Below are 15,965 nucleotides of genomic sequence, written 5' to 3' on the forward strand. Positions count from 1 at the left end.
AAGGTACCAAGAACATCAAAAAAATAGTCCATGTGACATCAGTGGTTCAACTGTAATTCTAAAAAGCTACAAGAATACTTTTTGTGCACAAAAAAACTAACATTTTACTCAACAATTCTTCTCCTTCCATTTTGGAGAGTATCACAACGCATGTGCATGCTTTGATCTGCACATAAACAACGCATGTGCTGCGCCTTGTTTAAGTCCAGATTAAAGCACGAATTTGATACTCTCCAAAATGGTGCTAGGGTGATACGGAGGAGAATAATTGTTGAGTAAAGTCGTTGTTTTAATTTTTTGCTCTCAGAAAGTATTCTTGTAGCTTCATAAAATTATGGTTGAACCCCTGATGTCACATGGACTATTTTGTCGATGTTCTTGGTACCTTTCTGGACCTTGAACGTTGTAGGCTCGCTGTCTATGGAGAGTCAGAAAGCTATTAGATTTAATCAAAAAGACCTTAATTTGTGTTCCAAAGACGAACGAAGGTCCTAGGGGGTTTGGAACAACATGAGGGTGAGTAATTAATGACAGAATTTTAATTTTTGGGTGAATTATCCCCTTAAGTATAAATTATCCCCCATATTTATACTTATCTGTGATTGTGTGTATGTTTTTGTTGCTTAATCTGACAAAGAGACACAGATGAGCAGTAAACCCCAAACCCAGCATAGAGGGGTTCAGTGAATGTGGTGTTGAATGTGTGTATGCGTGTGAGTGTGTGTGTGTCAGAGACACTGTAGAAGAACAGAGTGTTGGCCGACACATCCACATACACTCCTACTCTATTAGATGGTGAAGGCCCAGATATGTCAGTTCGCTTATTATTGTGCCAGACAGTGAATCCGTCATCAGAACAGTACAGACTCCAGGATTTATTATTGTATCCAAACCGACAGTCTTTCCCACCTTTCCTGCTGATTCCTTTATATGTCATGGCTATAACTGCCCCCATCCCAGTCCATTCAGCCTCCCAGTAACAGCGTCCAGTCAGACTCTCTCCACACAGAACCTGAGAAACCTCATCAAATCTCTCAGGATGATCAAGACACGACTGCTTTTCTTCCCCATATGTCACCCTCCTGTTTTCCTCAGACAGGACGAGTTGAGTATGTGCTGTGTTTGGATCCAGTGTGAGATCACAGGCATCTGAACACAAGAAGAAGGATTAGAAATGTGTTAATAGTTCACAACACCCTTACCCATAAGTGTGTGAGGAAAAGGACCTACATTTTCTCAGTCCTGGTGCAATCCTAAAATGGTCTCCATAATCCAGGCTACAGAGAGAAAAGTATATATATACACATAATTATTCAAAAAGTGCACAAGCAATGCCTAGAATATGACTAACAACCACTGATTTATAATAAAGAACTGGATTGTTCATGAAGTCATGAAGCCACCATAATGGGATTCACACACATTGCAAATGTCCTAATCATGTACATTTAATTTTTCTTTTTGGAAGTTGGAAATTTTCCATGTTTTCAAGTGTTAGTGAGTTGCGTTCATCTTCATTACAATAGTAAACATACACCTCAATATAAATATAAATACAAATAATACTTGCCTATGGCATTGCATATGATCATTGAATATCCACATTTATATAGAAACAATATAGACAATTTTAAGGTGATTTCATTGACCTATAAATATTTACAGTTTGTCATCAAACTTTCAAAACAATAGCAAAAGGTGCTTCGAATATTAACACAACTGTCACAACGTTTTTTTTTTTTTTTATCAACCTGGGGACCTTTTTGGATTCCCAGAATTGATGGAAATTAAAAGAGTAAAACAGGAAATGCGTTGTAAAACACTTGTATTAGATTGTTATCATTTACATCCTTCAAAATGGTCTAAAGATAAAGTACATTAGGTGGCCAACCAGAACATGCTTTTTACCGCCGTGAGTGCCACCACCGCCGCCGTGTCTGCAAAATGCATTTGCAGCATTTGACCGCTTTAACTACAAGTTATCAAATGAACGCTTCGAAGTGCATTTTCGCAAATAGCTATCAGCTTTGCCTCGCCAATGTTACATTTGATGTCTACAGTCAGGGTAAATTAAAAAATTCATTTATTTATATAATATAGATCATGTGTTATATTACTTTAAAGAAATGGTGGTTTACATTGCATCGGAACATTAAAAGCGGTAGCCTATTTCAGGCTACATACATGGATTCTAAATGTCAGTATTCTTACATAATATTTGTCACAAATACATTTTTAATTTATATATTAAAATTCCTTTAATAAAATAGCATGCATTTTTTCGTACATACTTTGATATTCGTTACCTGTCCCTTTATTTTGACAAAGAACTACCTGGGCAAAAGATATTTGTTCACTAATTAAGAAATTGTTGCGTATTGAATTGTTTTCATAATTTTAGTACAACGTGAGGCACTGTATAATTCACTCCCATTATTTAGCCCTAACTAAAACAAGAAACGGATCATTTAAACTTGGCACGATTTAGCTAAATCATTGAAAAGAAGGGACGGGATTAATAAAATGTTCTCTGTTTAAACTCAAGATATCTCATTATAATCATACTGATGACTGATAGCCTACTGTGTAGGTCTATATACTATTGTGATCTGTTTCAGGCTTTCCGTATCATAACATTTTAGAAATTAATTTATTCTAATAGCATTTTAGAAATTGCATTCTCAATGAGAACATCACGGAGAAAAAATAATAATTCACTTTGTTATGCATATGCAAAATGTGAAACGGCAATCTTCTTCGCAGTCTATAGCATTTTATAATTATTTTTACAATTTAACTCAACCTGCTTTGTATCTTTATTATGTAATGCATAATCTATTTTAAAAAAAAAATAATATTAGAGTAATTAAAACATGTTTATGACTGCAACAAGAACACTAAATGATTAACAAATAGGAGAAGCAGATCATTTTAAAATGTCTATATAACCTTCAATTTACAGGTTATAACTGCACCTGTCTCAGATTTAGACTGAAGATTTATTTTAATGCAGATCCCATACTGTAGCATTAACCTAAAATAAATGTGCTATATTACTGTTCATATTTAAGTGTTTGTGCAGAAAAGTATTAATGTGCATGCATGATAGTGAGGCATTCGCATGATCACTTGAATTTTTTCCTGATGGACGAAAAACTGGGGTACCTCACATACATAAAAAAAGTTTACTTATAAAGGAACCAATTCAAAACGAAAGCAAATACTTCCTGATTATATAATTTGAATGAATGTTGCATTTCTCTCTGAAGTCAAATCCAATAGGCTACTAGACATCTGTTAGTTTTTAAAGGATTTATATGCATTTGCATAAATTCTGCTTTCAGAACGGTCCATAACAGAGAGATGTCACATCCTTAACATTGATTTTTACTTTGAAACACAGAAATTTAAATTGAAATAAAATTGATATTTTATGTTTTGTGAATGGTCAACCCTTCTCTATTCTGCAGATATTGTTGCTTTTGGTTTGTCCACTGTAAATCACAGAAAGTCTACAAAATACATTGTCTCCCAAAAATGCTGGCCTTTTTTTTTTTTTTTTTGTCACGTTTGTAAAGCATGTGTATTTCCCAAATCCAAAATAGCCTATAAAACACGTTCATAGACGGATACTTTTCTGATGTCTGGACTAAGTTTGGGATTTAGAAAAACATAAAGTGATGGTTCAATATATTGGTAATGAATACGTTCTGTGAGAATTTATATTTCAGGTTTTGACTGTTAATACTGTTAATGTCCTTAATGCTGAAATTGCCCAATAATGAAACAAAGAATGATTAGGCCCACATGAAGTCTTGGGACAGTTTCTTATTACTGCACTATATTTTTACATTTGTACTGCCAAAACGAATGCAGCATTGCCGCATAAAAAAATTAGCAAAAATTGCAAAAGCCAAACCAAATGAGGCATTTGTCCTAAAACAGACACTTTGCCTAAACGTGGTCAGCAACTTTGAAACACTCATCAGAAACTCTCCATATGAAAGAGCAAGAGATTCACACCTTTATGTCAACCCCCCACGATGAAGCTAACTACCCCCAAACCCCAACCTCCTCCAGCTGGACTGAATTCATTCACACTACTGGTTGCTTAGTGTAAAATGGACATGATCTAAAATAAAAAATATGGTGTAACAAACTAGCGACCTGCAGAATACACACGTCTGTATTAAATTATTTTATATATTATTTTATTATTAAAAAAACTAAACGAAATCCTGAACCTGTGTAGTTGAAATCACTGACTAGCTTCTACCACTGGACGGATTAACTTGATAAACATTGCGCGTTTGCACACGCAAGACAGACGGACTCTTTATTCATCTCACTTCGCAATAATAAAAATAACAGTGTCACCATGCAGATAATTTTTGTGTTTATTATAGTGTTCAAATGCTGATCTTATATAGGCTTAATAACTATATATTAAGTTAAGTTTATTTATTCTATATATATATATATATATATATATATATATATATATATATATATTATATATATATATATATATATATATATATATACAAATTTTTGCTGTAGTAATACAAAATACAAACCTTGATCAACTCAGCTGTCTGCTGCTATTCTTAAAACAACAACAACTTGAATTTAACAAACAAAAATGTTCCAAATATTTTTCTCAAGCCAAATATATTTCTAAATTAATTAATTATGAAACAATAAGAAATATAACTTTGCAATTAAAAAAAGGACCTATTTTAATAGCTGCTGTAACAGCAGCTGTGTAATTAGGAGGCAAAAAAGTGAGAGAAAAAGGCACTGGCTCCAGTCGGATTCGGGTCGAGGATACTGATAAGCGGTCGGCCAAGGGCTGTTTTATGGCCTAGGTAAGAGGCCCGTGCAGGTCTGTACCAGATTTATGCATTTGAAAATTAATGTTGTAAAATCAGGGGTTATTTTCTAATTAAATGAGAAAATCCTTATAATGTATTTTGTTGTCTAATTCATTTTTTATTTATTTATTTATTTGTCACATTTTACAAATTCCCCTAATCTCTCGCACACCCAAACTCTGTAAGCTAAACCGTATTATTATCAGTATTATTATTACTATTTAAAAAATTTTTTAATTATTATTTAAACACATTTTAATTAATACAAAGGAACGATAAAAAGTGATAAATTTCTTAATTCAGGGACATATTTTTCAGCATGTCTTGGACTCTGTATACGGGAATAAATGTGTTAAAAAAAAGGCCAGATAACAAATAAGTATGTGTGACCTGCTGAAATACATCAGCGAATTATTAAATGTAAGTTTCAAGCCTTTTATAATTTGTGGCATTTAAGGGGTCATATGATGTGATTTAAATTTTTCCTTTCTCTTTGGAGTGTGGGAAGTCGTGGCCTAATGGTTAGAGAGTCGGACTCCCAATCGAAGGGTTGTGAGTTTGAGTCTCGGGCCGGCAGGAATTGTGGGTGTGGGGAGTGCATGTACAGTTCTCTCTCCACCTTCAATACCATGACTTAGGTGCCCTTGAGCAAGGCATCGAACCCCCAACTGCCCCCCCGGGCGCCGCAGCATAAAATGGCTGACCACTGCTCCGGGTGTGTGTTCACAGTGTGTGTGTGTGTGTTCACTGCTCTGTGTGTGTGCACTTCGGATGGGTTAAATGCAGAGCACGAATTCTGAGTATGGGTCACCATACTTAGCTGAATGTCACGTCACTTTCACTTTTTTTTTTTTACTAGCTCTTGGTGCATAAAGAAGATGCAAAGTAAAGTTGCAAAGACTAAAGTCTCAAATCCAAAGAGATATTCTTTATAAAAGTTAAGGATCAACCACACCCCCTAAAATGGCTCGTTTTACCACGCCCCCACATCTCTACGTCACTATGTGGGAAGATTTGCATAACGCTGCCCAAATGTTCACACAAAGAAAGGTGTAACGTTTATTCTCTCTGTTGCCGCTGCTGCCATGTTGTGGAGTCGCTGTGTGTTTCATTGAAGTGAAACTTTGGTCTTCCAAAAGAGGACATGATTAGAAATCAGTGGTTAAGTTGTATTTCAAGACTGTTCCAGAACAGTCCAACCCAAATGTTCAGATGTGTGCTGCACATTTTAAGGAGGATGAGGACTGTTTCCTGAACCAGTAGCCTGCAATGCGTCTGTGGCACAACGGCTGTTTCTATAATGTGGGGCAGTTCAAACTTTGCAAGGACAGTCTGGCGCTGTAGGTACGTTTTTTATATTTAAATAATTTGCCAATGATGATTCAAACGCGAGTTTTGAGCAGTAGAGTAGGCTTGTTTGTTGTTTCTCAGATCACAAATGCAGACATGGTTTTATGTTTACGCAGTGCGATACGCAATGCAATGCATAACAAGACTGTATAAGTCATTATAATCAGCAATAAGCCACATTTTCAGTCATTTTATTTTTTATGCACACCTCCTTATGTGTAATCTAATCATTCCAAGTTAATATTCTACTTTTTGTATGATTTCTAGGTGTTTTTATGTAGCAGTTTTAGCCTATTAATCTTGATTTTTTCACAACTTACTTTTTTATTGTATTTATTATTTTATTTTTATGGTGTGAGTCAGAGTAAATTGCGACATGAATAGAGTGTCATGAACGTGCAGCCTTGAACAGAGAGGACCAATGACCAAGGTCAGGATTTTTCATTCAAAAACTTAGATGGGGGATATAAGGGAATTGTGTAGTTTTTAATCATTTTCATAATGACTGTTTAATAACCATAACATGTATTAAGAGCCTTTATGTAAATTTAGTTTTTTTATTTTAAAATTTTTGAGTTAGGCTGCAGCCTACCACTAGCACATGTTTTGAAATTAACTTTCTAAAAAATTATTTTAAATAAATGTTCTGATTTTTAAGGATGTTATAATAATGTTAAAACTGACCTTTTGCTTCCTTTGGTACACGTGGTGTTAATAGGCATTTTGGTTGGTCACCTATTCTACATTAAATATTTAATATATAAATGATTTCTTTAATGGCATATTTTTTACTAAGTATTATGAATGAAGACCAGTATTACTGACACTAATTCTATTTCATCATTTTTAACATTGAATAGGCTTTAATTGGAAACACTCAGGGGTGCATTTCCCGTACAACGGCATAACTCGCTGATTAACCACCATGTAAAAGATTGGATGACCAATAATTTTCTCCTATTAAATTCAGATAAGACAGAGATATTACTTATTGGACCAGAAAACATCACACAGAATCTCATAGACTACAATTTGCAATTAGACGGATGTACTGTTACTTCCTCTACTGTCAAAAATCTGGGTGATATATTAGACAGTAACTTGTCTTTTGAAAATCATATTTCCCATGTTACAAAAACAGCATTCTTCCATCTTAGAAAACATTGCCAAGCTACGAAACATGTTACCTGTTCCTGATGCAGAAAAGCTAGTTCATGCGTTCATGACCTCTAGACTGGACTATTGTAATGCACTGCTAGGTGGTTGTCCTGCATCCTCAATAAAACAAACTACAGGTAGTCCAAAATGCAGCGGCTAGAGTCCTTACCAGGTCAAGAAAATATGATCATATTACCCCAATTTTACAGTCTCTGCACTGGCTACCTATTAATTTCCGTATCAGTTACAAAATATTATTACTTACTTATAAGGCCCTTAATGGCTTAGCTCCTGCGTACCTAACTAGTCTTCTACCACGCTACAACCCATCACGCTCCCTAAGGTCACAAAACGCTGGACTTTTGATAGTACCTAGGATAGCAAAGTCCACTAAAGGAGGTAGAGCTTTTTTCGCATTTGGCTCCCAAACTCTGGAATAGCCTTCCTGATAATGTTCGGGGTTCAGACACACTTCCTCTGTTTAAATCTAGATTAAAAAACACACCTCTTTGGCCAAGCATTCAAATAATGCATCTCATAATTTTGGACTGCAGTTATATCTGATAAAATGCGCATTATTATTCTTTAACTTGGGTTAAACTAATTAATTTTACTTGGCTGGAACAGCAGCTACGCTAATTATGTCTCTATTTGTTTCTCTGTTTTGCCAGGCGATTTACATCCCGTGGTAACTAGGATTTACACAAGCTCCAGTCTGGATCCAGAACACCTGAGAAGAGATGATGCCAACCCTTCAGAGGACCTCAGATGATGCTAACCCAGAGACAACATACAGAACTACCACATTTTGCTATAAGTTTGATTGCATAATTGCTGTTAATAGTGTTAATCGTCTGTTTGTTTACGTCTTTTATTGATTTTTCTGAACATTTCTGCCGTATACACATGAACTGACAGTCACCACTGATAAGCTACTACTAAATATTGTAGAAACTTAATTTTCTGTAAAGTTGCTTTGCAATGATCTGTATCGTAAAAAGCGCTATACAAATAAACTTGAATTGAATTGAATAGTACGATGCATCATTGTGGAAACGAACCAGCTAGTCACGACTGTTTCCCGAAACCATGGTACCTGTGTCGCAGATCCATCATTTAAACCACGTTGGTCTGAGCTGTCGTTATTCTTCCTCTTCGATCTAATTGCTGACTCGTGCCATGAGCACATACTGCCACCTACAGTAATTTGGTTTTATTTTCTCTTTTCTTCGACTCAAGCTTTTGAAATGACGTTACGTAGGAGTGAAATAATAATGCAACAATTTGTTCTGCAATAAATTATATAGCTGCATATACACACAGAGAGTTAAAAATGTGCTCTTTTCTGATCCCAATGTCTATAATTTCACAATTTCATATAAATAGGCCTACCATTTCTTATTTAACCCTCTGGAGTCTAAGGGTATTTTTAGGGCCTGGAGAAGTTTTGTCATGCCCTGACATTTGTGCTTTTTTCAGTTTCTTATGAATATCTAAATGGCTAAAGTCTAATCTCACTGTAATCAGCACAAACTAGGCTATAATAATATGTGAGCAGCATGTATGTACATGATTGTGTTTTTGAGAAAAAAAAATGTTATGCGTGGTTAGTGAAAAACTAAAAATGTTAAATCACTTGAATAAGGCAATAAAACACATACAGAACATTGGTTCCCGGGACTTTTGAGAACTGGAGCTTGTAGCCTAGAATTTTTTTTCTAAATGATGTGAAAATCATCTTGTTTACTCACTTACAGAAAACAATATATTGATTTAAATTTTCTAAGACACTTTTTGTTGGTAAAAGTCATATGCGAGTAGGCGTCAACTATCATGAATTCACACGTTAGAAGACAAAGGCCTGCATAATGAGCTGCATAATGAGCCATTCAGTCAGCTGTATCACTGAGAGGGATGAGTTAGAAGAAAGAATGTGAGGACAAAATAAATGTATATAATTTTATGTTTGTAGTTTATTTAGAATACATTTAATTATCCCACAACATAATTTAATATTCACTTGTGAGTGCAGTTAAACAGTTTATTAGGAACAATCAAAGCTGACTTTCAAACTGAATTTTTTGTATCATTACTCCAGTCAAACAATCCTTCAGAAATCCTTTTAACAATCTTATTTTCTACAAAAAAAAAAACATTTATTGTTATTATTATCATTATTATAATTATTATTATTATTAATGTTGAAAAGGGCTGAGAATATTTTTTTTTTTCAGTTTTTTTAGGGGGGATAACTCGAAAGAACAGCATTGTTTGTTACATTTGTTACAGTTACATTTATTGGTACATTTATATTATTTACATCAAGCTTTTGAATGGTATAGTAGTGTATATTGTTATTGAAACTTCATAATATTTCACTTGATTATACATTTAGTCAGGAATTATAGTTTGGAAAAAGTCTTTGGAAAAAGTCTAACTAGTAAAATGTTACACGTTATGTGAAAACTAATACAAGTATATAAATAAATAAAAAGAAACTTACTCATGTTTATGATCTCTGCTGAATAAAGTGCTTCATTCTTTTTTTCTGAGGAAATCCAAATCTCAAATCCTCAACCACATCACATCTTTTTGGGGTGAATTATGTCTTATTCCTCTCATCACGAAGCAAACAGTAAAATAAAAAAAACTTGAACAATCTCGCTGCGTTGTCTTCTGTTGTGTGGGCGTATTCAAAAGCCGCGCGCTTCAGTGAAACATTTGAATCTCAATAGCGCGTTCAGCGCGGGGGCGTTGTTTTCATATGGATTACTTTATCACAGAATATTTGTTTTCCGCAGCACTTGTTTAGTTTAAAAGTAGACATGTCAGGCTTTCTATAGATATCTCTCTCATGTCTCTGTGTTGAGTATTCACTGAGTTACAGTTCATTTTAATTACGCGTTTGTAACTGAAGATCAGCGCAGACAAAGGCTGCAGACAGCACTCCTTGTTTGTTATCTTTATTTTATAAGTGCACAAAGTTTTGTTGTTATTATGTCTGTATACAAAAACCAAGTAGACCCTTTACAGATTCGATTGATGTATTGCTCTTATCTGTACGATCAAAACTGAAAGTGTAATTTAAGTTCTTTTCGGGGTTATCAGGAGAAAATACCCCAAAACGCGTATACGTGTTAATCGACTCCAGAGGGTTAATATTGATACATAAGCACAGTCGAAAAAAGATTGCACTTCTTTTGGAGGAGGTGGAAAATAATAAAATCCAGCTATTTGCAAAGCTGAAAAACAGCATTACAAATGCTGACAAAAAAAATAAATAATCAGAAATCACTCAAAAAATAAATACTGCTGGCTATGAGTATGAACGAAGTCCAGAAGTCATCAGGATTAAGTGGAGGGACTTGGCAAGTGTGACAAAACAGAGGGCTGCGGCACGTAAGAGGGAAGCAAACAAGGCTAGTGGGGGTATCAGTTCAGTTTCTCCTCTCACTACAGAGGAAGAGAAAGTTTTGGCCATCCTGGGGCCTGAGGCATTGGAAGGATCCTTGGAGGTATAGATGAATGTGCATCAACCAGGCCTTTGCCTTCAAATTTCAGGCCTCCAACATCAGGCCTTCTCCAGTCTGGCCCTTCAACATCATGCCTTCTCTAGCCTGGGCCTTCAAAATCACCAAAGGGTCCTGGTCTATTGCTCTCTTCCCAATTCACCTCTGTCTAAGGCCTCCTCATGTGCTGAGTAACGTCCTCTGACACAGAAGGCGACACAAAAATCAGGCAGTGTATATAAATGCCTGCATAGGGACACATTTTACCCCCCTTGACTCCCTATCTGATGATTCCATAGAAAATTACTGCTTCCAAGGGCCAAGATCATTGAACTACTACAGGTTGTGAAACCTCATCTTCAGAGGGCAACAATAAGAAACTACGCCTTAAGTCCAGCGGTGCAGTTGTTAGCTACACTACATTATTATACTGTTGGAAGTTTTATGGAGGTGGTGGGTGATGGCCTGGGGCTCAGCAAATATTCAGTTAGCAAAACTGTGACAGCAGTAACACCTTTGCTGTTACAGATTATGAAGAACATCCTGATATTCCCTCAAACTTCTCAAGAAATCCAGCTGGCCAATCAACAGTTCTACAGTATTGACAACATCCCCAGAGTGATTGGCATCATCGATGGCACTCTTATCCCAGTGTCAATCCCTGTGGTAAGTGAGCCCTTGTACATTTGCAGGAAGGGCTATCCAGCCATTTATGTTCAAACAGTGTGTGATCACTAGGGTATGTTCAATGACATTGTGGCAAAATGGCCTGGAAGCACACATGATTCTTTTGTGTGGGCCAATTCTGCAGTTTGCCAGGTGGCTGAAGAAGGTGGCTTTGGTGATAGCTGGCTGCTGGGAGACAGTGGATTTTCTCTTCACCCATATGCCTACTGACACCTGTGTAGCTTCCAGCCACCATTGCCGTGTAAACCATTTGTTTAATCTGACATAACTTCTGTTAAATATTTGGTTTATTTGCTGATATGCCCCGTGTGTGTGTGTGTGTGTATGTGTATATATATATATATATATATATATATACACACTGTACATACACACACACACACACACATATATATATATATATATATATATATATATATATATATATATATATATATATATAATATTCTAATTCGTTAAAAACAACAAAATCACTCCCTTATTTATACATTTTTGTTACTTTTTTGGGTACATTACTATAAAAATACTGTGATTTGAGTGACAATATTGGTGAAACATACTGTTTTACTAATATTGTTATAAGAGAAAAATGTCTTTAGGAATGTTTTAACAAAGATACTCACTTGACAAACTCACCTTTTCTTCGCACAAACGAAAAGGCGGCTGCGTTCCAATCGCCATGATTAATGCTTTTGGGAAACACTGAATTGTTGAACTATGTTGGTAACGACGGAACTTCCGACCATAGTTGGCTAACGATGCTTTTGGGAAACGCACCCCAAGTTTGTTTGTACTTATAATTTATTAACAATTACAAAAAAAAAAATTTGTTAAGTGAACTCAAAACGATCTTTAAATAAACAATAATAAATTTCACATGTAGTTGTGCCTTTCATATAAAATAAAAACAAATTCTGTCTATTTTAATGAGAGCTATCATCTCAAAAGTATTATTATTAAATTATTAAAGAATTTGGTATTAATATTTTTCACACGAGGATCAATCCTCTTGATACAATGTCAGGTTTAGAAGTATTAACGCTTATTTCTGCACTTGCAGAATTTCACAGCAAAGACATATCAAGGTATCATCAATTGCTCCACATACTTGAGTATCTGCAGTGAGCAGTCTGGATCCTTCAGTTTGTGGTTTAGCAGCTGGACTTCTGATTGTCCTGGGTAATTGTAGCTCAGATCCAGCTCTCTCAGGTGTGAGGGGTTTAGTCTCAGAGCTAAAGACAAATATCCACAGCCTTCCTCTGTAACCATACAGCCGGACAACCTACAGACACAAATACAAACACAGTCAGATCATCTACAGACACACATCAACAAGCTGACTGCACATTATGACTTATATATTCTTACACACCTCAGTATCTCCAGCTGACAGTTTGGACTCTTCAGTCCATCAGAGAGTAGTTTCACTCCTGAATCCTGCAGGTCACTGTTACTCAGATCCAGCTCTCTCAGGGCAGAGTTTGAGGATTGTAGAGCTGATGACACAATTTGACAGCACTGACCAGTGAGATTACAGCCAGCAAAACTGAAAGAGAGAAAAAAAAAGTTTAATGGGCATCTGTATCAGACTACTAATAGTTTATTAAAAAATCTCTATAGTCCAGTACAAAGTCTTACAAACATTTGTCCTCAGTTGTTAACAACATTCAATAAAAGGTGACTCACAAATTCTACTAAAGCACTACAGGAAAGCCTTAGCAGAAGTTTTTATTTCTGAATGAACATCATTAAAGGTCTATCACCAGAAGTATGTGGTACTTAATGTATTTGTTACTAATTTGCCATTTGCTATGGAATTCACATTTACATTTATTATTTTAAGTCAGGTATATGACTGCTCATATATTATGCCATATTTAATTTGATTGAGCACACTATTTGGTTACTTAAAACAAAAAGTTTGTCAAATTTCAGAACCTTTGTATAAAATTATATTCAGACCTGAGCAAATGTATCAAGAAGATAAGGTTTTCTGTAACATGCCAAAAAAATTAAAACAGGACTGAGTTCATTTGGAGTATACCTAAATATATGCCTACATTCTTTCGAACTACACCCTCAGTCACTCAATTGTGTACACACTCACAGAGCTTTTGTGCAGTTGATCACAGCTGGCATCAGTCTTCTTCTCCCCTCATCTGATGTGTTGTATTTCTTGAGGTCCAGCTCATCCAGCACCTCCTCTGATATCTGAAGCATGTAGGCAATTGTTGAGCAGTGAGCAGGAGAGAGTTTCTTCTCTGAGTGTTTGTCTGATTTCACAAACTCCTGAATCTCTCTGGACAGAGTGTGATCTTTCACTTCTAGCAGACAGAGGAACAGATTGATAGATCTTTCAGTGGAGAGTCCATGTCCATCTTTGATCTTCTCTTTAATGTACTGTGTGGTTCTCCTGATGCTCTCTGAGCTGTTCTCTGCGTGTGTCAGTAGATCCTGTAAGAGTCTCTGATTGAACTCCAGTGAGATGCCCAACAAGAACCGCAGGAACAGATCCAGCTGTCCATTCTCACTCCCAAGGGCTTTATCTACTGCTTCTTTATGCAGATTATGAACTACATCCAAAAACTGCACCGTGTCAACATGTTTCATTACATAATGGTAAAACACATAGAAAGCAGCAAAAAACTCCTGAACACTCAGATGAATGAAGCTGAACACTTTTTTCTGATGAATCACAGATTCCTCCTTAAAGATCTCAGTACAAATCCCAGAATACACTGAAGCATCAGTGATGTCTATGCTGCTCTCTCTCAGGTCCTCCTCATAGAACATCACATTGCCCTTCATCAGCTGTTTGAAAGCCACTTCAGCAAGTTTCACTATCACTTCTCTGTTGGACTCCAGTAGTTTATCTGGATCTCTTTCTTCATACTTCTGATTCCTCATGTTGATCTGAATCAGCAGGAAGTGGATGTACATTTCAGTCAGAGTTTGAGGGACTTCTGCTCTTAGATCTTCTTTCAGGAGCTTCTGAAGCACAGTGGATGAGATCCAGCAGAAGATGGGGATGTGGCACATGATGTGGAGACTTCTTGCTCTTCTGATGTGTGAGATGATTCTGCTGATTTGATGCTCATCACTGATTCTCTTCCTGAAATATTCCTCCTTCTGAGACTCACTGAATCCCTGAATTTCTGTCAGACGGTGGATGTATTTGGAGGGGATTTGATTTGCTGCTGCTGGTCTGGAGGTGATCCAGATGAGAGCAGAGGGAAGCAGCTCTCCTTTGAAGAGGTTTGACATCAACACACCCACTGATGAAGTCTCAGTCACATTACAAACTTTCTGATCATCGGAAAACATCAGTGTGATTCTGCTTTCATCCAGACCATCAAAGATGAACACAACTTTACACTCCTCATAAACCTTTGAGTCCAGATCTTGAAGTTCAGGATGAAAGTCCAGCAGAAGTCTGTGAAGACTGTACTGATGATCTCGGATCAAGTTCAGCTCCCGAAATGGAAGAACAAACATGAAATCAACATCCTGATTGCCGTTTCCCTCGGCCCAGTCCAGAATGAACTTCTGCACAGAGACGGTTTTTCCAATTCCAGCAATGCCTTTAGTAAGAACAGTCTTGATCTGCTCTTTCTCCTCACATCCAGGTTCAGGTGAGGCTTTAAAGATTTCATTGCAGTACATTGGAGTGTCTTGTGAGAGTTTTGTTATGGCTGTTTTCTCCATCTGTAAAACCTCATGTTCTTCATTCACTCCTTCATTCTCTCCCTCAATGATGTAGAGCTGAGTGTAGATCATTTTCAGGAAGGGTTGGTTCTCTTTTAGTCTGATTCCCTCAAATAATCTTTCATACTTGACCTTCATGGTGGTTTTGTGCTGGTCTTTGACTCTCTGCACATCTCCAGTCTCCAGTTTGTGTGACTATAGGACTGTTTCAGTTCTTTCCTGTCTGATGTGGGTCTGATAGTGGGATGAAGAGAACATCACAGGTCTGACCAGTGCATGTTTTTTCCCCACTGCAATAAATAAACAAAAACAATAAATTAAAAGAGCAGACATTACAATGACCTTTGGAGCCATTAGAAATATGTTTCTGCACAGGGATTTGACAGTGCAGTATGAGTACTGCTAGATGACAGTGTTCAAAAAATGATTTGTGTGCATAATGTTAATTATTTGAATAATGTTTATATATAATCAAAGTATTGTTTATGATTATGCAGTGCATATTTCGAACACCCTGTTTTTGGAGTGCATTTAATGTTATTTATTTAATTATTTACATTAATCTGAGATGCACTATAGTAAATTAATGTACATTATTATACTAACCGAAGGTCAGTGGTCACTGCATTTTTAAATACAGGGGGTTGCATCCTGGATGTGTCACTCTTCAGAGACACACCAC

The 15,965-nt window shown here is 36.2% G+C and overlaps 1 protein-coding gene across 1 annotated transcript; it reads right to left on the reverse strand.

Annotated features, from left to right (window-relative positions):
* Positions 1-378: 378 nt before the first annotated feature.
* Positions 379-15,471, reverse strand: LOC109079410 (NACHT, LRR and PYD domains-containing protein 12-like). Its single transcript, XM_042721016.1, has 5 exons — positions 13,686-15,471; positions 12,951-13,124; positions 12,687-12,860; positions 1,231-1,277; positions 379-1,149 (listed from the first exon to the last, which is right to left on the reverse strand). Exons 1-5 carry the CDS (start codon positions 15,419-15,421, stop codon positions 593-595), a joined length of 2,688 nt encoding a protein of 895 aa, XP_042576950.1. The 5' UTR covers positions 15,422-15,471; the 3' UTR covers positions 379-592.
* Between the last annotated feature and the right edge of the window lie 494 nt (positions 15,472-15,965).

Source organism: Cyprinus carpio, chromosome B3 (genome assembly GCF_018340385.1).
Source record: "Cyprinus carpio isolate SPL01 chromosome B3, ASM1834038v1, whole genome shotgun sequence".
NCBI lineage: Eukaryota > Metazoa > Chordata > Actinopteri > Cypriniformes > Cyprinidae > Cyprinus > Cyprinus carpio.

Excerpts from the sequence above, each read along its gene's own strand:
- LOC109079410 (XM_042721016.1), bottom strand. The coding sequence starts at position 15,421 with ATGAAGGTCAAGTATGAAAGATTATTTGAGGGAATCAGACTAAAAGAG. Across the intron at positions 12,861-12,950 it reads TGTCAGCTGGAGATACTGAG|GTTGTCCGGCTGTATGGTTA; the intron begins GTGTGTAAGAAT and ends TTGTGTCTGTAG. Across the intron at positions 1,278-12,686 it reads TGCTCACTGCAGATACTCAA|CCTGGATTATGGAGACCATT; the intron begins GTATGTGGAGCA and ends TTCTCTCTGTAG.